Source organism: Eleginops maclovinus, chromosome 22, assembly GCF_036324505.1.
Source record: "Eleginops maclovinus isolate JMC-PN-2008 ecotype Puerto Natales chromosome 22, JC_Emac_rtc_rv5, whole genome shotgun sequence".
NCBI lineage: Eukaryota > Metazoa > Chordata > Actinopteri > Perciformes > Eleginopidae > Eleginops > Eleginops maclovinus.
Genome location: NC_086370.1, coordinates 13,802,219 through 13,823,702, shown reverse-complemented (window position 1 = coordinate 13,823,702; position 21,484 = coordinate 13,802,219). Strand labels below are relative to the sequence as shown.

The 21,484-nt window shown below is 38.8% G+C and overlaps 1 protein-coding gene across 1 annotated transcript; it reads right to left on the bottom strand.

The window, feature by feature from the left end:
• Positions 1 to 290: 290 nt before the first annotated feature.
• On the bottom strand, positions 291 to 19,567 carry abcc2 (ATP-binding cassette, sub-family C (CFTR/MRP), member 2). Its single transcript, XM_063875255.1, is given in 34 exon segments — positions 291 to 986; positions 2,211 to 2,405; positions 2,790 to 2,956; positions 3,039 to 3,197; positions 4,663 to 4,806; positions 4,990 to 5,091; positions 5,234 to 5,360; positions 5,482 to 5,681; positions 5,798 to 5,953; positions 6,104 to 6,258; positions 8,012 to 8,231; positions 8,330 to 8,432; positions 8,699 to 8,834; positions 9,088 to 9,186; positions 9,189 to 9,270; positions 9,743 to 9,910; positions 10,247 to 10,423; positions 11,538 to 11,664; positions 11,802 to 11,868; positions 11,976 to 12,060; positions 12,161 to 12,307; positions 12,387 to 12,524; positions 13,151 to 13,216; positions 13,452 to 13,706; positions 14,134 to 14,311; positions 15,185 to 15,375; positions 15,511 to 15,757; positions 15,848 to 15,903; positions 16,064 to 16,186; positions 16,330 to 16,470; positions 16,549 to 16,695; positions 17,035 to 17,211; positions 19,028 to 19,276; positions 19,463 to 19,567. Coding segments are annotated over 33 exon segments (4,710 nt in total). The 5' UTR covers positions 19,073 to 19,276; positions 19,463 to 19,567; the 3' UTR covers positions 291 to 856.
• Positions 19,568 to 21,484: the final 1,917 nt, after the last annotated feature.

Below are 21,484 nucleotides of genomic sequence, written 5' to 3'. Positions count from 1 at the left end.
TAAACAATTCAAGGAAAAAGAAGTGCATCAAATACACAGTTGCAATGGAGTAACATACACATTGTTGTTGTTGTCACCTAGAAGGACAGTCTTGAGACGTACATCTCTATTTAGAACTAATTTAAACCTTAACAAGCAAACATTGGAAAACAACTACTTTTAACGTTGTGGGTACTGTTTTATAGGGGAGGGTGTGAATAGATCTACATTACGTCTATAGATACGAGGCATTGAGTACAGACAAACTAACAAACATACAGTATGTTTAAATAACAGACATTGCGCTTGCCTTATTTGATTATTAAATCATTTATTTTATATTTTGTGAAATGCTTTCTCTCACATGAGAATGAGTCAGATGAGATTTCAAACTGAACTCTTATTCCTATCTACTAAAAATAAACCGACAGCCAGCCTGCAGAAAAACATCTCAGTAGCTGGTTGGCATGGGAAAAGAAATCTAAACGAAAAGAAAACAACAATTGATTGGCTTACACAGTATTCATTAAACACATGAGTGTCAATCTTCTCATCTAACTCTCACCTATAGTGCTGTATGTGTACTTCACATAATGTTAAGCTGTTACTGTTGAGACCCATTAAACACAGTGTTCGATATGACACAGAGGTTGAACAACTGAAGTTTTATTCATCAAAAACGATTACCCATTATTTTAGAAAGAATATTTATTTTGTCTACTAAAATGATTTACGTACAGCATAAGACTTGTTTTTATTGTTTCCTTTAAATACAAATGTAAAATATTTCTTCATATCGAAGCACAATCCAGCCTTTGAAGAAAAATCTGACAACATAAGCAATTTATGGAGTTAAATTGAAAGTCCTATTTCAAAATCAAAGACTTGTGACGTCTTCTTGTGTTATTCCAGCATCCTTGATCATGGCATAGAAATTGCCACGTTTTTCAAGCAGGTTGCTCGGAGAATCGAATTCCACTATTTTTCCAGCATCAAGCACCATAACCCTGTGTGAAGGAAAATACAATAAGAATAGAAGGGTGGGTTTGCTTTTCCTTTAAGATAATGATTATAGTCAGAATGACTACATGATTTAATATAGGCATTGATATTATTGTTATGAAGTGAATATATCGATAGTAGAATACAGCAAAGCCAATACAGCCAATAAATCATTCATGCTGAAGGACCATTCAAGCAGAAACACTTGAAACTGTTTCAGACCAAACCATGCATGATTTGAATGATGTTTTTTCTTAATTGTAAAAAAGATTTGAAGATTTTTGCAGATACCCTATTTGTCAACTCGAATTTCAAATTGCTTACCCAAGTGTCCAACTTGCTAACTAGTGGATTATGTCTGCTTATAATAATGACTAATCTTTGAATATGATATGGTAAATACACACTGAGCAAAAACTCCATTTACTCCATGTTATTCTCGTTATTTTGTCCAAATGCAAGTCAGTTCCAACCTATTGATTTTAATCTTTTGCTTTTGCAAACTGGTCGATAAAGAAGCACTTTCTTACTGAATTTCATATTGTTACAAAATTCTAAGTCCTCATTTCCACCATCTATAGAATACAATGAATTATTTCATACATCGTATTACACAACCTCTCACCCCCAACCTGAGTCTGTGGTGCTGAAGGCTCTCTTTGCGAAGCCAGTGGGGACTTTGAAGTCTTGCAGAACTTTCATGTCTGCTTATCTGTTTATACTGTAGATGTGCACATAGAGGTGGACTTGGATCTCACAGCTGGGGCCATCAGGCTTTTATAACAATAGAGGATGCACCCTCAACTGCTGGAACACCTGGCCCATTCAATTCTGAATATGACTAGGCTATTGTTTCGGACCAAAATACAAATCGGAACATTTTGAGACAAAACATCCAAATAATATAACTTACTAAAAGGATGTGTTTGGATTGCTCCAAAAAACACTCATGAATGCTCTATGTTTTTATTGCAGTTTTTAAGTTGTGTCCTTTTGCAAGAGCACAGAAGATAATGTTGCATTTACAGTTGTTCTTTAGAATATTTGTTGTATTTTGGGTGTATAATTGGGAGTCAACCAATAAACTATATATATATTGTTTAAAAGCCAATTCTGGATTAAATCTGATAATCAAAAAATGAGGGAGGAAAGGGGCAGAGTTGCCATTAACCGGAGCGATATGAGTGCAGAGACACCTCATCCGGACATGTGAGGAGACACTAACTCACCTGGAGCTGTCCATGATGCTCTGCAGGCGGTGGGCGATGGTGAGGACAGTGCAGTGTGAAAACTCCTGGCGGATGGTGGTTTGAATCAGGTCGTCTGTCTCCAGGTCAACAGCTGCCGTGGCTTCATCCAGGATTAAGATACGAGACTTCCTCAGCAGTGCCCGAGCCAGGCAAAGCAGCTGCCTCTGCCCAACACTGACAAGAGAGTGACATGTTTAAATGTTTTCTTGAGCAACCACAAATACACACTTGTTTTTGTATGAAATTATAAATGATTCATTTAGGTTAATTGTAGAAGCAATGAATATTTAATACAGTAGATTAAAGTGTATTAAAAATAAAGTTTGCATCTTAAGCATTAATTGTGGCAGATTTACACATAAATTGTTTGCCAGCTACAAATGTAACATTTACAGCAAATCATCAACTCCACATGAAGTAAGCTGTGAATCATTTACCTGCGTGTTGCCTTCATGTTTTAGTAATTGTATAACCTAACACAAACTAATCATGTTTGTAATTGAAGAAAAACGGAATTTCTCATTTGCTGTTTGTTTCATCATTTAGGATGTTGCCCACCTGAGGTTCTCTCCCCCCTCTGCAACTTCATGTTGTAGTCCTTCCTGCAGTCCTGCTACATAGTTCTTCAGATGGGAGAGCTCCAACACTTTCCAGATTGCCTCATCGCTGAATTTGTCAAACGGGTCAAGGTTCATCCTCAAGGTCCCCGAGAACAACACTGGATCCTGTGCTCACAGGGTCAGATGAGTTATTGTACCATTAAAAACTGAGTTCTGTTATTGAGATTTTAATTGTTGTTGTGTTTACCTGTGGTATGATTGTGAGGCTGTTTCTGAGGTCATGCAGGCCTATTGTGGAAACATCTACACCATCAATGAGGATACGACCTTCAGCAGCTTCAATAATCCTAAACAGGCAGTTGGTCAGGCTTGATTTCCCGGCTCCTGTGCGGCCCACTATACCAATCTGAATGCAGAGAGACAGCACATAGGGTTAAACATAAAGACTGACACGTGTTTTCTTCCAGGTTCTATAAACTGCAGTCATAGAACACCTATTTTCTGTTGTATTTATTTGAAATAATAATGTAATTTTTATAATCTCACTGAAGCCTATACTGACTATTTGAAAAAACAGGCGGTCAAAATACTGAAGGTGTTTTTAGAAAGAGGTGAAAATTATGTTTTCAGAAACAGAAGCAGCATTTTGTTAAAGTGAGTATAATTATAGCTGTAGCTCTCTTATAAAACATATCCATCAGTCCAAGACAAGCCGGTGAATAAAAGAACTCAAGGCAAAATGTCTAATTTATATCTATTAGGTCATAATCTCTGCTTTGTTGCCCACGCTTCAATCACATGCAAGGCTCTGTATAGAACGTTTCTCAGTTCCCATATGTGTATGCATTGTGCTGCAGCCTGTATAGACACTGCCTATATACAATAAAACCCAGAGGGATGAGAGATCAAGGTTCATTAGAGGAAGAACAACCAGGGGAAATAAACTGGTTAAAAATACTGCAAAGAAAAGCAGCTGAGGCCAGACCACAACAAAGAAAATCCTCAAGATTGCTTGCTAAGATGAAAGGCACAAATGAGAGGGTAGTAAGAAAAAGGCGTTTGTCTTATTTTCCCAAAAAGGCTGCAATATAACGTGTACTTTTAAGTTTGTAGTCAGGGCTAGGTGTAATGTGACAATTGATTGCAAAAATAAACAGCAACTACGTACTCTAACTTAACATGAATGTTTACATGTCATTTATATTCTTATATTTATATTGTTTAGGTACATATTTGATATATTCTTCTTCTATTTTGCCCAGAAATATAACATTTCACACACTATAACATTGTAATGCATTTTACCAACTGTAACGCCCAAAGTATATAGTATATTTCTCTATAATTAACTGAAAATATATTACTGCTGCTGAGGCATTAGCTAGCTAATCTTACGCTGTTCAAAGTTTAGGCAACAATGTTGTTTGGTATATTTAATCTAATCTAATATAATCAAAGGTACAATGAACAATAGTTTCACCTATTCTCCTATTGCAGCATTTCCTAAAGCTTTCAGTTAACTCACCCTGGTAAAAAAAAACATATGCCTAAACTGCTGTGCTGATCCCAAAACCTCCCGTCTCCAATATATACATGATCACCAGGTGCCAAATCACCCAGTGTCCAAACATCCCTCAAAATAAAAGCAGAAATGCTTATTTGAATGAACTAAAAATGATAACACTAAATGAATATACATTAACAATAACAATAATAACTGCAAGAAAATAAATGTAAATGTGTAACTAATTGAAGCAAAAAATAACTTAGCCAGCAACCCAACAAAAAATCTATTCAGCCGTGCAATTGAATGTCTGCTGTTATTCACACATGCACACACTGACGGTTAGCCTACACACAGACACACTGACCTTCTCAGTGCTGTTGATGTCACAGGTGATGCCATGCAGCACCAGGTCCATTCCAGGTCTGTAACGGACCTTGTAGTTTTCAAACTGAACTCTTCCTGCCTCGGGCCAGTTCTCTGGAGGTCGAGTGTCAGTTACCCATTTAGCCTGTAGAAAAAAAAACAGACGGTGTAAGGCTGAGGAAAATGTAGTTTATGTCTATACCTACTGTAACCAAAGCTCCGATTAAGAGATTATATGGAAAAAAAGGTTTAACAACACAATGATATTAACACGCCATGAAGCCAATTTTGGTTCATGAACAAAGATTTAGCTCTTGATGCTGCGTACCTCGTTCTCAAGCTCGCTGTATTCACTCACTCTCTCCACGGCTACAATATTGGTTTCCAGCTCTGATGTCATCCTTACGAGCCAGTTAAGGGTCTGGGTTACCTGTAAAGAAAGGAGGACCGTTGGGATTTGTTAGCATTAAAGTACCTTATTACCACTGTCAGAATAGTCATCCTTCAATTATTACTGGCATTAAAATCTACATAATCATCTGCAGTGAAAGAGTAGAGTATAAGTCACTGACATTAAGGGAGTAAGATATAGACAGGCCAACCAGGCCGCTGTCCAGAGTGTCCCTGGATATCACGGCAAGCAGAGCAGAGAAAAACACCACCAGGTTTCCAAGGAACTCCAGGCGGATGGCCAGCCATCTACAGAGTGAAGAAACACACACACACAAAGATATAATCATATCATCTTTTAAACTAGACTGAAAATCTGATAAGGAGTTCTGGATTGGATTTTTTGATGACTTGGAGTTCAATATCTGACCTGTTTGACACTATCCACGGGTAGACACTCTTGAGGTTTTCATCAATCGTTTTTGTGTTGTGCTTTAGAAACCTGTCTTGATGGCCGTAGGCTCTTATCACTGACAGACCTGACACCGTCTCACTAAAATGTGAGTATATAGGAGAGCGAGACACTGAGTCCAGTCGACGTAGCTGCCTGGAAGATGCTACATAGAAGCGCTAGATGAAAAAAGAAAGGGAAAATAACAGAACGAGGTGGAACGTTTAGGTGGATTCTTTTTACAATTGGAAAAAGCCCTTTTCACTTTTATGTTCACTGCTCAGGTTTTGCTCACCTGTACAAAGTAGTAGACAACGGCCAGAGGAATGATGATAATAGTGAAAAAAGGAGTGGCCAGACAGATGACAAACAGTGTCCCCAACACACCCAGCATACACATTAACCAGGAGCGGAAGGACTGTGGAATGGCTTCATCCAAAGTGAAAATATCCTTTGGAACAAGAAAAGGGAAAGTTAGTCTTTATTAAAAGTAACATATTACATATTTTCAAATGACCGACAACAGATGAAAGCAATCTAATCTCAACTGGTTAAATATTATGAAAAAAATAGATGAAAAAAGGTAAATGATAAATCCTACCTTTGCAAAGCGGTTGACAACTCTTCCAATGGGTGTGGTGTCATAGAATAACATGGGAACCCGCAGTAAGTTGTTAAGCAGCCTCGAATGCAGGATACGTGATGCAGAGATTGAAGCTTTCGCCATGAGCATCGTACTGAGGAACACAAAGACGCCTGCAACAGAAGAAGAGATCCTGAAACCCATGAAAACCAACTCGAGAGCCACAGTTGCTAAAAAAGGTGCATCACATTAGTTTGGATATAATTCTGAAGTGTCAACATCATCTTATCCAAAGTTTCATTCTTGCATCTGATTAAATCCAAGAGAGCAGCGGTACTCTGCTGAATACGTTTGCAGCAGCTTGGAGAGCACTTCAACAAAAACAGACCAATTCATTTTTGGAAAATAATGTTCCTATTTCATTTGTTTCTTTAGAGGGTGGCAATTCCAATCACTCTCCGACAGAAAGCAGCAGCAACATTTTTTAAAAATAACCCAGCACATCTATTAGAAAACATGGCTGCTGTTATTCCTCTTTGCATAGATTTGTTCATTTCACCATTAAGAGGTCTACCTCAGTTTCTCACAAATATATTTGAGTATCACAATAAAGATACTTTAGAATCACATATTTTCTTGCTGTCAGAGGAAACATTCATTTCATGTGAGTGCGACACCAAGCAACGAGAAAAGAAACGACTTTCTGCATTTAGCCAGTTATGGTTTATGTGAACATCAGTCATCAAAATGTGTATATTATCATCTGACAAGATAATCGGACAACATCTGTCCGACCCCAAGGAGTGTGTCCAAAAAACAAAACATGCCATCAGACATATATTATTCCCATTTGTGCCATGCAAAAGCCCTGCTTGTTTTTACTGAGTTTACTAAGGTAACCAGTGTGGCGAAACATTAGAGTAAGATGCTGTATCGTATATAATTCAAAATGATCAAAATATTACACCCAAAACATGTCAACCTGTGTTTGTTTATAGGGATGAGAAAGCTCCCAATCACAATGAACAAGAGACAATGGCCCTCCTGCATTATTATGGCCCTCAGCATGTCTTAGTTCAAGCTCTTCTGTCTCCGAAGAAAATTATGTTTTTATAGAAACATAACTGTAAACTGCTTTAAACTTGGCAATTAAAAAACAACAATCTGGGCATAAGCATGGAAAGGTTGGAATGCATACAAAAGGCCTACGTTTTCCAATGTCATAAATACGGCACATCAGCATGACCGTACTGCACTTATAAACCTATTGTATCTCATTTCTTTAATATGTACACGAACTGCAATGTAAAAAGAACATGCTGTGGCTTCAGTTAAGAGGAATGTTTAGCTGAACAGGTATGGGTAACTTCTAATCTCCACTACTGCACATCCAAGTCAAATAATTAACTTGCCATATCTGTCATACAACTGTCTTAGGTCCTAAAACACATTTCTGATTTCTACCATTGAGCCTATATCACATGAATCCAGCATAAAAGCTGAGCTAATAAAATCCTGGATCTTGCTTCATAGTTAAGACTAAAAAAGTGAATGAACTGACTTCCCATCAGTTTATACCTTTAATACATCGTGTTAGAAATGTAGAAACTCAATGTGTGGAGAGTTTTGTACTGCCCCTAATTCATTTTAACAAGCTAACATGCATCTGAAAATATTTGCATAATAGAGAAAATGTGTTTAGCGATGGTTATGTATCACAACCTAGTTCACAGACAGTCTTCTTTTCGAGTCAATGGATAAGTATTCACCAATTACCCGCACGCGTTCACCCACAGAAATTTCATTACACAAAATGAACCGGCCAATCAAGATGAGCCTACTAGTCTGCAGTCAGCGGCGTGGCCGCCTAAGTGAAAAGTATTACCAAAGAGTCTAGTAGATGCCAATGCCTGTGTAATCAGTTACCTTGAGCCACTCCCAGAGCTCCAAACACTCCCACTCTGGTGTCCCTCTTCCAACTCGGGTATGTCATGTTGAAGTAGTCCACTGCATCATTGGTCCAATCACTCAGCCACAAGTTTTGACCAATGAAAGCAATGTTCTGTAATAAGTAAACCAGGAAGACGATGATGGTATATCCCCAGCCCATGGCACGCAGGTACTGGAGGAATACTGAGAACTTGACCTGGTTAAAAGAGAGGACAAAGGCTCAGAAAAAGGGTTCTTAAAGATGTCTATAGTGGTGTTAGACAAACAGTAATGAGACAAAAAAAATGATATTACCTGTCCTGTTTCCATAGTTTCCTTTTCAATTAGTCTCTGGCCTTTGTTTGATTTGTCTGCAGCTTCTGTATTTCTTACAGAGCTTTTTCTTCTTAGTCTAACACTAGAAAATGTGGGAAAAATACCACATTATAATCCAGGATTAAAATATAGCTGGTAAAAGATTCAAATCTTGTATGCTGTGCGATGCAACATTAGGTTTTGTTACAGTGGTGAGTTACTCTCAATAAGAAACCCACAAATCCCCCTACAAATCATTACACACACACACACACACACACACACACACACACACACACACACACACACACACACACACACACACACACACACACACACACACACACTCTTTTTCAAAGTTGTTCTAACCTGCCAACGCGCGTGCTGCGGCGGATACTGTTTTCTCTCTTTAGTGTAAGAGAAACTGTGTCCTCCAAAGGAGAGTCGGCTTGAAGGTCTTCAGTTTCAGGTATGAGCTCCACGTTTACAGTGTCCTTGACTCCACCTAAATACATATGTTCACAATAGCATACATAGTGTCATTGGTGAGGCTCAAGATAGGCTGAAATTGACCAACAGTCCTATTTGTTTTAAACACCACAGATTACTGTGGAAAAAAATTAACTAAGTTAGGTGCTTAAACCACACACAACATGCATTTCCAGAGCCTCATTGTAACAGAATTCAGAACTAAATTGGAGTATTTCATTTTTCTTACAGTATATCTAACATGCTGTGAGAAAAAAGGCTGTAACTACCTGACTCTGAAGTGGTGTGATTTCTTTGCTCTCTGGCATATGTGTCTAGAAATTCAGAAAAGGCTCCTCTGCTGGAACGAAGGCTTTTATAGGATCCAACTCAGAAACCACTCCATTCACCAAGACCACTATTTCATCTACATATGGCAGGAAGCTCACTCCATGAGTCACCAGGATGCGAGTCTGTAAAAGTGAAGAAACACTTGGCCTTAATTGTGACATCAAAATTCACTTCAAACAGTAAATCAATTGAAAAATAAATGAAATATTCCACATTTTTATAATACCTGTTTTTGTTACCTGCCAGCTACCAATATGTGTCCCATGTGACTTTGGTTTACACTATATTGAAGTTGACCTTTCTCTCAATTCAACACAACTGAAATCAAATTACTTCCAGATATTAAAGGGTTAAGTGTTGTCTAAAAGCAAACCAAAGCTGTACCAATTAAGTGCACATCTTTAGTATGTGTTATAATAATTAAAGCTTTATATACTGAATATAGCAACAGCTACAGTACAGTTTAAACCCTGTGGAGCACATCACTTTTACGTTCTGTTTAGAAACTATGTACAAATAAATAATACAATTACAAAAATAGTTATCATAAAGTAAAAAACATTATTCAGTGACAAATGTAGGCTTAGCACAAACCTTGTCTTTCAGGATTCCATTGGGTCCAATCACTTCATCAAAGAGATGCTTTCCTACATGAGAGTCCACAGCAGACAAGGGATCATCTAATAGATAAATATCAGCCTCACTGTAAGCTGCCCGGGCCAAGCTCACACGTTGCTTCTGACCACCTGAGAGATTAATGCCCTAAACGGAGAGGAGAGGAGAGGAGCACATCACATTATGTATACTTGATGTAATGTTATGGAAACTAATACGACGTATGTAATCATCAGTTCTATGAAATAATGGGAAAAACAGAGTAAATGTGGCAAGGTAGTGAAGGGCAATTTGATCGGTATTCAGTATCACCATGGTTTTACAGCATATTCATTGGTAAAAACACATTGACAATAGTTTTGGTATTGGTATTCTTGTCAAAATGAAGTGGCATTACTCCCTGAGACACATGTTCAATATGATTGTGTTTCTCACTCAACATCAAGCAACTTTCATCCCGTTTTTCAAATCCTTGAATCTTACTTTCTCTCCGATCTCAGTGAGTTCACGACCAGGCAGCAGTTGCAGGTCAGGTTCCAGGGCACAAGCGTGTATCACCTCCTGGAACCTGGTTTTTTCATATTGAGAGCCAAACAGGACGTTATCTTTTAGAGTCGCATTTTGGATCCAGGCTTGCTGTGGCACAAAGGCTAGAGAACCCTGGAGAGAGACACAGAATGAGTCAGGCACAGAGTTCCTTCCTTTTAACTGCAATGTTGTCTGATGGCTAAGTAACGTCTTTATGCTGCTGCTTTAAATCCATGAGGTCTAATATGGAGTAAATCTCTAAAATGGTTTGAAAAGATGATTCCTCAATACCTTGTAGGTTTATGGTTGTGTTTTCTGAGTGCAGTAATGTTTTTTTATTTTCTTCATGTTATACAGTATGTTGGAGAACCATAGTCAATATGAGCCTTGTCTGCTTTGTTATATTTTCTTCCTACACGCTTGTATCTAGTAGTGATTAGCTTAATCATAAGAGTAAATTATCAATATAGAGAATCCATCAAGAGAAATAAATAAACAGTAATAAAATGTTGTTTATTGTTCGGGAGTAAACCATGTATTGATGCCAGACCATGTGCATGCATGCAAAAAAGAACACATGCATGTAATAAGTTGATACTATTATCCCTTTTCCACCCCTGCATTTGTTTGTACATGAGCATCTTTCTTGCAGTGTATTGTCATGTTTCTTGTAAAGAAAAAAAGAGTAAGATATCTACTGATTGCCTTTGAATTGTAAGCCTTACGCAGCGTACACACGGTTCCGTTGCGTTGATTCACCTCTCCAATCACTTTGAATGGGGTGATGTCAAGTGTTGCCGAACTGCATTGTGGTTCCGTTGCTTCGCTTTGGCCCCGGTGAAAGTTGAGAAAACTTCAACTTTTCAAGCGTCGACGGAAACGCCAGTCAATCAAATCCTGCGTATGCAAATTGCCAGTGCAAGCGCTAGCCAAGCAAACCACGTGTATGTGTGTCCGGGGCGGGAGATTAATGTGATTGGTTGTGGGTCGCACTAACCTCAAGCGCCAGACACGCCCACCAGCAAGCGTCAACGCAACGGAACCGTGTGTACGCTGTGTTGCAGCCACACAGAATTGAACATCCTGAACATTTGATGATGAGTGAATGTTCAATTATAACCAGGGTTGAAAAACTTTTTTACATTTGAATCTCTTTAGGTCATTAACAATGTTGTGCATGTGTCTATCACTACTTAAGAACACATTATTGTTCTAACACAGATATGACGTCAGAAATAAATGTCACCTGAATGTTAATGAAGCCTTTGGTGGTGTGCATCTCTCCCAGGAGGGCTGACATGAGAGAGGACTTGCCTGAGCCCACAGCTCCCACTACTGCTACTAACCGACCTGGCTTAATATCCAAGGAAATACTGGCAAAGACAGACAGAACAAATGTGTTCAACATTGTTAAATACAGTAGGAACACAATGTTTGGCAACCATACTGTAAAGCATAATATCTAAATGTGTAAGAGAGGGAGGGGTCGAAACAGACACAACAGACGTACTTTTTCAGCAGAGGCTCAGATCCTCTTTCCCAAGCAAAGGAGCCATCATGTACACCAACAGCAGAGTCTAGCAGATAAAAAGAGATGCACAGACAAATGAAATGACTGACAGATAGGAATGATGTACTGTAAATGGACCTGAGGAACAGGTGTAAATTCTGAAGGTGAACATACTGAAACTGGGGTCATGGAGCACAATATCAGTTTTAAGGTCCTCGCCTCCCAAGAACTTCTCCAGGCGCTTTTTAGACACAGTCGTCTGAAATGCCAAAGAATAGGTTAGTGGGCTTCCAGCTTTGGTGTGTGTGTGTGTGTGTGTGTGTGTGTGTGTAGCATACAGTATGTTGATGTTCCCTTACTTGCACAATGGAAGCGATGAGCATGGGCAGCATGGCCAGGGGAAATCGGAGGAGATTGAAAAGCGAGATGGAGGTGAAAGCTTTCTCGGCAGTCAAAATGTTGTTTGGGCTCACCCCTACAAACACTGCAAATGTGGCCAGAGAAACCTGCAAAAACCGGCAGTGTGAGATTTGCAGAGACTATCGTTAGCCCATCTATTTGCAAGGCTCCCTTAGAGGGACTTACCAAAGCCGGAGCAGTGCTGAATACAAAGACAGCGATAGACGACAGATAGGCAAACTTCTTCATGACTTTAAGTTCCTGCTCCCTGATGTCCTCCACTTGCGTCTGGAAGGATGCCTCCCATGCATATAGCTTCAGAATCTGTTGAGAGATAAAATGAAGAGGGGAACAAGGAAGTAGCAGGTATTGTGGAAAGCATGGAAAAGGAAGGATGGGGAAACAGGGACAGCATGTATACACTATGACTGAATGTCCATAAACTACGTGTGGGGATGCAGTTTAATAGACGGCACTCGTACTAAAAATACGGTTTTCCAGAGGCTGACAAATTTTTCATCCAAGGTAGGCCTCACAAACACTCCCCCTACTCCACAAATCAGCATGAACATTTATTAAACATACAATGGAGCCAAATAAATAATTGATTGTAAAGTATTTTTGAGCTTACTCATATCATTGAAATGGCTCATCATGAGATAAAGAAGCTTAATGCAGGCCCTATTTTGCTGCTGTAACGAATAAATATCCCAGTTTGGGATGAATAAAGTATTTCTGATTTCTGATATTTAGGATAAATAGGGGAAGAAAATGGCTGAGCTTAAAATGAGCTTTTATTGTTCTTCTCCTGTTTCTCCTTTGCCAAGCTTTTAATGAAACCTTCTGTCTGACAGACATCAGACGGTTTTAGCTTCTTTGTTTCCAATCAATGCTCTTAAAGAATTACCATCATTACCATCCCACCTGTTAATTACGGGCTATTTACTCACCTTAATTCCATTAAGTATTTCATTCATGATTTTCAGTCTCTTGTCTTTGAACTTCATGCACTTTATCTGAAAAGAAGAAAAGGTGTTTAATTATCATGTGCACTGTTAACCTCATGTTGTAACAATGCATTGCGTTTATTTTACTTGAAGTTTCTCAAAGCTGCCTCGCATTTCTTGGAAAACATCTTTGACTTTGTAAAGGTAAAATGTAAATCTACAATTGTTGTTTTGTTTTTGTGTGGCGAGCAATTTATTCGAAGGCTGTTACAACAACTGTGTATGTGTGTGCACTTCTGCTGACCTGGAGTTTTCTGGCCTTGGTGGCTATCAGTCCATTGATCGGCCCCATCAGGACCATGACTGCCAGACCTGCCAACACAGAAGGTCCCAACTCTATCCACAGGAAAAAAATGGACAGCAGGATCTGAATAGGGCAGGACCACAGCAGGTGGATGAAGTTGGTCACATCGTTGAAGCGCTGGGCATCGGCTGACATTAGGTTCACTGTTTCCCCAACTGTAGACTCTTTACGCGTGTCATTAGACACAACTAATGCCTTGGAAAAAAGGGATGAAAAAGAGATTGTAGGGAGAGAGGGAAGAGGAAAGGAAGAAAGGAGAGGACAATTTGTTACAATTTGTAATTTTTAAGAAAATAATTACAAAAGATGTTTCTTTAATTTCATGCTGTTGTATATTAGCATATGAGCTGAGGGCTATTATAAAATGCTGGAAACATAAAAAGAGGCTTATAATTACTGGATATAAATGTGTGAGATATTGCATAGCGCAATTAATGAATAGGTGGTCATTTCATGTGTTGATTTAAGTGACATATAACTCATACAGCTAACAAAGTCTCTTGTGTTGGTGTTGCAAAGTACATGTGTTAATGTACATAATTATATTGTAAACTGGCCTGGTGATTTCCTTTTTTGTTTAAATGTGCAAGGTAAAGTTTAAAAATGTCGCATGAGTTGTTACCTTTTTGTACACAGCAGCAATGATGGCCGTGCGAACCTTCATTCCCAGCACAAAGCAGCGCTGGAAATACTGCTGCAGGAACAGAGACTGCAGGAGGGCCACCAATAACAGCAGCACTGCATACAGATAACCCTCCCAGGTATACCTAGATTTGTCCTGAGTGAAAGAGATCATCAATCTAGGAGAAGTATAAAAAAGTATGTAATAGGTCAGCTCAAATGATTCTTCAGTTATCTTTGTTTTGTTTTTCTGTCATGTAATTTAATCATTTCTCTCATTTAAAAAAAAAGTATTGCAATCCTATCAAATGTGCGTGTACACAACAACACAGCAGTCTTTTTTTTGTGCTTTTTTTTTACAGCGGCTGAGTTTGACATTTTGCAGGGAGTTATAAAACAGTCAGGAGCAGACACAGTGAGCTGTGAGACGGAGATGTGGAGTTGATAGCCAGTACATCTCCGTCTCACAGCTCAGAGGACACCAACTACTTTCACTGTGCTCGGGCTCCTGCTGTGTGCAGCATTGCGTTTGATCACATCTGCTCACATAATGAAAAGTCAAATTATTGCCGGACTCTGGATTATTACAAAGACTGCTGCACATGTAATCTTGGACATGTCAACCTACAGAGCTGTACAATTGATGTATTTCGACATAAGTTAGCTTAGTTAGCTTTAAATGTTAAACAATAATTCAGCACCATGCAGACCTCCTATTTAACACTAATGGGTCAGCACATTCACAAGACTAATACAAATCCCAACAATGGAGAACACATTTTAAAGATATAGTTAAATCCTGTCGCCTACGTCAAAATGAAAAAATGATTCCCAATATTATCTTCCTTTTATTGTGTCCCTCCCCACTTTGTCAACAGTTCAACATTCTGTGGTATAGCATTGAGTGTTTTTTGACCCTGAGTAAATGATTTGTGATCTAGTGAAGAAGAAAGCAAACACCCAGTGAAGAGTAAGTTTCACTTTGTTGTGGTTAAGCAGGTTCAGGGTTTTCTGTCTAAAATCTCGATAGATAAAGACAAAACTGGACTCACTTTAAAAGTTGAGGACTGGCAAAAGCCAGTAGGTCCTGCAGCAGTTTGAAGAAGGCAGATTCAAGCAGAAGACCTTTGAAGGTCTTGTAAATGGTGGAAATCAGCCATGAATTTGGATGATCTTCCTCCTTCTCTTTGTCCTTTTTCTTCTTTTTCTCCTTCTTTTCATCCTCTTTCTTTCCCTTTTCCTCCTAAAGAAAAGTATTTTTTTCACATGAACTGAATAAGTAAACGTGGGGCACTGACAGGGAATCAATGGCACTACTTAAAACAATAGCAATTTGAAGTGCAGGAAAGTACAAAAGTGTATTCCTGCACACTCTCACCATCATCAGCACATCCTGACTGACACCTTTGGCCAGTCCGTTGGACAGGGGATTTAGGAAGGTGTCTTCCTTAGCTTTGCCATCCTGTTTTTTCTTCATCTTATTTTGCAACCGGACCCGAGCTGCAGCCAAGTCTGACTTCATGAAATTCTCAAAGCGTTCGTTGATGTGAGCTGTGCTATCTTCCTCCTTCAGCTCCCACAAGTCCTCCTGTACCAACGGTTGCCTGTTCCCCTTGAACATCATACTGAAGAAACAAGGAGAAATTGATCATTGAGGCGTAATGTATGTGTGTGGATACTTGCTTGGATTCTTACGAGGGCAACTTTTAATTTACCTGTTTAACCAGTTGAAAGTTATTCTGCTCAAAAACGCTGCACCTGCCTCTGGATTCTGTAGATAAAAACATAAAAGCACGCACATACATCACATTCACATAGCGCTGAACAGATTGATGTTCAGTGTAATATATTTCTTACATTCTTTTGTAACTCACAGTTGTAAATGAAAAAGGTTACAAAACTAAAAGGCCTCCATCTGGGTGAAACGGTACCTTTTTAAAAAGCTCCTTGTCTTCTGGCGCGATATCAGGCACAGCAGAGAGAATGAGTGCAATCAACTCTAAGCCAAAGGAAATGTAGAAAAGGCAGAAACGAGGGACATCAGTGATTTCGCCCTGTGGGTCAAAATTTAGTGTAACAAAGATGTTACAAATACAGAGAGCTGAAATGCATCAAATCAAGGGATTGTGCACTGAGTAATGAAAACCATTATTTTCTAGCTAAAAGCCTTTGCTCTGAACTATGTCTTTGCTCGTACCAGCCTTAGTGCCTCTCGTAGGAGGGTCTGGAAAGGAAAGACATCACACAGAACAAGGAACAACCAGAAAACGAAGATAGTGGCTGAGTCTACTGCTCCTTCCCTCCGCCTGACTCCTTCCTGGCACAACAGCAGAAGTACCTAAGAAAGGACAAAAACACATGTCATCTTCCATATTTAATACCAGAGCAAATATATCAATACAAATCCAATATTTACCCATGTGACTGCGTATAGGACGGGGTTAACGTAGTATACACCAGCGTTTTTAACTGTTGAAGGTGGGTCTGTGCTTGGACCATAATCTTGCCCTATTGTGACTGCCAGGGCTGCTATGGCCGTCAGGAGCAACAGAGACACCACAATCTGAGGGGAGGAAATCACATAAAAGTCCACATTAAGGCATTTTAACTGTAATTAATAATAACAATAATAATCAATTTTATTTATAAGTGCACTTTTCATTTGAGTAAACAAAACTCAAAGTGCAAATTGTACTTTTCTGTATGAAAAACTATAAAACGTGTCTTTAAAGATGTAAAAAAACAGATAACTCTTCTGTAAAATGAAATAATTGTGTATTTGACCACCAAGATGTGTCACTATAATATGTCTCAATTATGTTGCTAGTGATGTATAAAATATATTTAAAAAAGCTTATTCCTCACTGCATCTCATTATTACATGACTTGCTGCGTGCTTTACCTGCTTGCAGATGTAGAGCTTGGACAGGTGTTTTTTGGTCACTTGTTTACTGCAGCAGAGAGACGCCAGGTGTCGCGGGGCACAGAGCCACAGGAAGCCCAGGGGGATCCAGACCAGCACTGTCTGCTCGAAACATACTGGGAGGTCTGGGTCTTCTCTATTCAGGTATGAAGCATTCTGAGGTGCACACACAAAGACACACACACTTCCATCACACATCTCACTCCTTATCTCAAAGCACAAACACAAAACACCGGGGCTCACTCTAGATTACACTGCAGGGTCACACCTCCTGATTAAAACTCAGTGGATTATAATTGAGTCCCTTTTTATGGCTGAATGGACATCAGCATGTGTTGACTAATCTGCTTTTCCAGAGCAGAGAGCAATTACGAGATGGATGCTAATGGATTTACAGCAACGTGGAGTGAAATGGGCTGAACAATATTTTAAGAAAGAAAGATGCGAACACAAAGGAGAAAAGTATATTGTGTCAAAGCTTTCTGAATGCTTTTCAAATAAAGAATTTGCATTTCAAGTACTTGGAATTTAATGCAATATGCCCTGTGTTTTCTGGATGGTATATTTTCATTAGTGTTAATGTCACTGTTAGTGTCCCGGCATTTATAAGTGCAATTTTGTGAAAAGTTTATATAAATTATATAACTTCATTGGTTAAATGGATTACCAATTACCCTTGAGGTAAATAAATATTTCAATGTGTTTTTTACCCTTTGAGATGAACATTTAATCTATAAAACGTAAAGAAAAAAACACAAAATTGCTTGATATGTAACATACGCATGTCAAATGAATACCCCTAAAAATAAATATCTTGCCAAATAACAGAATAAGCAAATAACCCTTCATGTATGTGTGTATGCTTGTTATTTTAATATCACAAACACACAGGCACGCTTTGCTATTTGCTCTTTGAATCCTTCACGTGTTTAAATGTTTGTTTTGCTTGCTTTAGCATCACTTTATTATTTTTAGGTTTGTCCTCTTTTTGTTTTGATGTGTAATAATCCTGATAAGACTGTTACTATTTCATCCTTAATTATTAGCTTTTGTGTAGCTGGCTCTATTGTATTTCGGTGTGCAGGAACCAAGAAACAATGGAGTGAAACCCATGTGCGTGGTGATCTGTAAATAAACAATAAACAATGCCTTTTGTCTGAAAAAATGGACAAACCCAAAGATATTTAGCTGGAAAGACTGACAAAAGGCAGAAAATCAATCCTTTTGAAAAGCTTAAAGCAGAGTCGTATTAGAAAGATGTTTTATGATCATAAGGACGCAGAGTCATAGCTCATAAACATGTGATGTTAATAGACATGCCGAGTCATACCTTACCTAAGAGTCATTATTGGCCTGTCACATGTTTACTGAAATCACTGAGTACAGGGGTGAAAATGGATTGACACAACCACATTACTACACTACATACACTGCTCCTTTGGCGCCGGGTACCTGGCTGCCTCTCTGCTCTGCCACCTCTCCTCTGCATGTGGTTGTGTGTTCATGTATTTCCTCTGTGTTTGTGCATGTATATCCTCTGTGTGTTTAATGTGTGTCAACACAACAGAGTAGAGAAAGCAATTTCCCTGTAAGGGATTAATAAAAGTATGTCTTCTTCTTCTTCATTAAATAGACAACATGTAGCGTATAGTGCTCATTTGTTTGAGTGTTTGAGCAAGATTTTAAAAAGATGGAATTTTTCCAAACCGAAAAAACATTTCAGAATTTAACTGAAAAGTTTGTAATAATCAGAGATATTGTATTGTATTTAAGGGTTGTTACATTACATTACAGGTCATGTGTTACACACTTTTATCCAAAGCGACTTGTCTACAATACATTTAAGTTATTGATTGTATCTGTGAACATTTTATAAGTTATTCAAGTGAACTGGAGGCCACAATGAAATCATTTCCCTTTAACCCACACTGTGTCTGCTGTCAGCAACATTAACCCAGGCTGTTGAACTCACCCAGAAGACAGACCTGCAGTACTTCTCCAGAGCAGCAGCAGACATGCTCCCCACTAAAGGCTTCAGTTCTTCTCAGAGAAGTAGAGAGCCAGATGCTTCTCGCCTTCTTGTCCCCCGCTGCCACACTCAAACCCTCCTTTTCTCTCCGCCGTCCGCCTACACTCCAGAGACAATTGTAGGACGTGACTGCAAGGGACTTTGAGCTTTGATGGTTGTCGTCCCAGCAATCCTGGCTGCCTACTTTGATGTCTGCAACGAGTAAACACATGCAATCCTCCTGTTGAGTAAATGGGAACTCAACAACTGCAGTCAATTCATTCAGTTCATGTTGCTTTGGTCCAGCCCACAGACAATCATCAACGCTCAGATGTGTCTAAAGTTCAATATTTCAGGCAAAAAACTGCATGTAAGAGAGAAAAAAAGGAAGGGTCTTACACAAGTATTTCTGTGCTGTTTCCCTTGTGTCTCCAAACAGGAAGTGTGTTTTGGGAAGGGGAGGGAGTGAGCTCATTAGACTTCTTTTCCTGTTGTGTTTCCACTACATTCTCTCACTTTCTCTGGAAGGAGACTATTTCAGGTGACATCATTTTTGTTTCAGGCCATCATGAGTTTTAAACAGCTATATATGCATTAAGAAGACCTAAAACGAAACTTTTGTCCGTCTGCGAAAGATCTGAGTTTTCTTTTTGTGCTGTTGGGCTGTAAAAAAAATAAATAAATAAAGTATTTCTAACGGTGTGCATGTGTGAGTCTCTAGCCTATGAGCGGAATAAGAAGGATGAACACATGAATCAAATTTAACAGTATTGTGTTGTTTTAATAATCCGCATGTGCTTGTCATCCAGCCTCTAAACATGTAAGCTTTGTAATGTCAATTTCTAACAAACAAACCTTTTGATTACCATGCTTAAAATACAAAAATGTTTACCTTGATACTCAGCACGACCCAAGCGCTGTAAGGAGTTTTGTGACCTTTATTACTACCAATAACTGTGTGTGAAAGGTTTTACACTGACTGTGATGATCCTAAAAACAGATTACTGACAATTCAGCAGTTAATGGTTAAAGGTTTGATAACACTTGATGGTCATAATCTAGCTGACTCATTGTGTGCTCAGTCCCACGGATCCCATGTGACATGTGAGACAACCCGTACAGACAGTAAGGAGGAGCACTGACTGTGCTGAAGTTGATTTACAACTCTGGTGCTAATGCATGACGTTCTGTAATAATTAGCTATTGGTGTCAGATAAGTTCAAATGTGTGTTGTGCAATACCGAAGTGCAGTTCATTCAAAGGGACTTCAACTAAGGCTGGGAGAAGTTTTGTTCAGGGTTAGGGCAACCGATGAACAAAGCTTGATGAGGGTAGAACTGTTAAGAGAACAACAATTATGCAATTTGGTATTTTACTAAATAATAAACAACAAGAAATAGTAATAGTAAAGTCAATAAACTTGAAGATTTTAAGCTCTCATTGTGAAAAATGGTAAAAACAGACAGCACTAAAAAGAGCAGTTTATTATACCTCTGTGCTTCACATCAGAATGGCCTTTGACAAGGTTTTCGACCTGATATTTCTCACCTTGTATATGCAGAACGGGCAGTGAGAATTACAATTTGGGATTTTAGGGCTTAACAACGTGAAATAAAGTTAGTTAACTTCTCTGCAATAATTTAGCATTAGTTGGTAATTTCATTATCATTACTGCTTCGGTATAACATGACTACTTCATTGTAGACTATGCATTATGTCAGGGCTACTTACTTCAAATACACTTCAATGACTGTTGTGTGAATCCCAATGTGAGCTGCAGCAAGAAGCTACCATGGATTGCGTAGGGCGTGGTTCAAATGTTGAGCTCCGTCCACATTGACGCGCACCCCGATAAACGGGGCACAGCCATGACGTACTGTAGAGGGAAAATACCCGGATAGGTTGCTATGATCTATAAACTGACTATGGCAGCCCATAGCCATTGCCATACATAATAAAGGAAAAGGGTAATTAACTTGTCCTTGTACTTTTGTTCTTCCAATAGTCCAGTTTTTCTTACTCATTCAGATGACTCCGTACACTTGCTGCTTCAAACCATACACTCTATGCTTCAAACTCAAGATATATACAGTATAAATACAGTGGGGAGAACAAGTATTTGATACAATTGCAGGTTTTCACACTTACTTACTTCCCACTTTGCATGTAGAAGTCTGTCATTTTTATCATAGGTTCAACTGTGAGAGTCGGAATCTAAAACAGAAATCCAGAAAATCACATTGTATGATTTTTAAGTAATTCATTAGAATTTTATTGCATGACATAAGTATTTGATACATCAGAAAAACAGAACCTAATATTTGGTACAGAAACCTTTGTTTGCAATTACAGAGAGCAGATGTTTCCTGTAGTTCTTGACCAGGTTTGCTCACACTGCAGCAGGGATTTTGGCCCACTCCT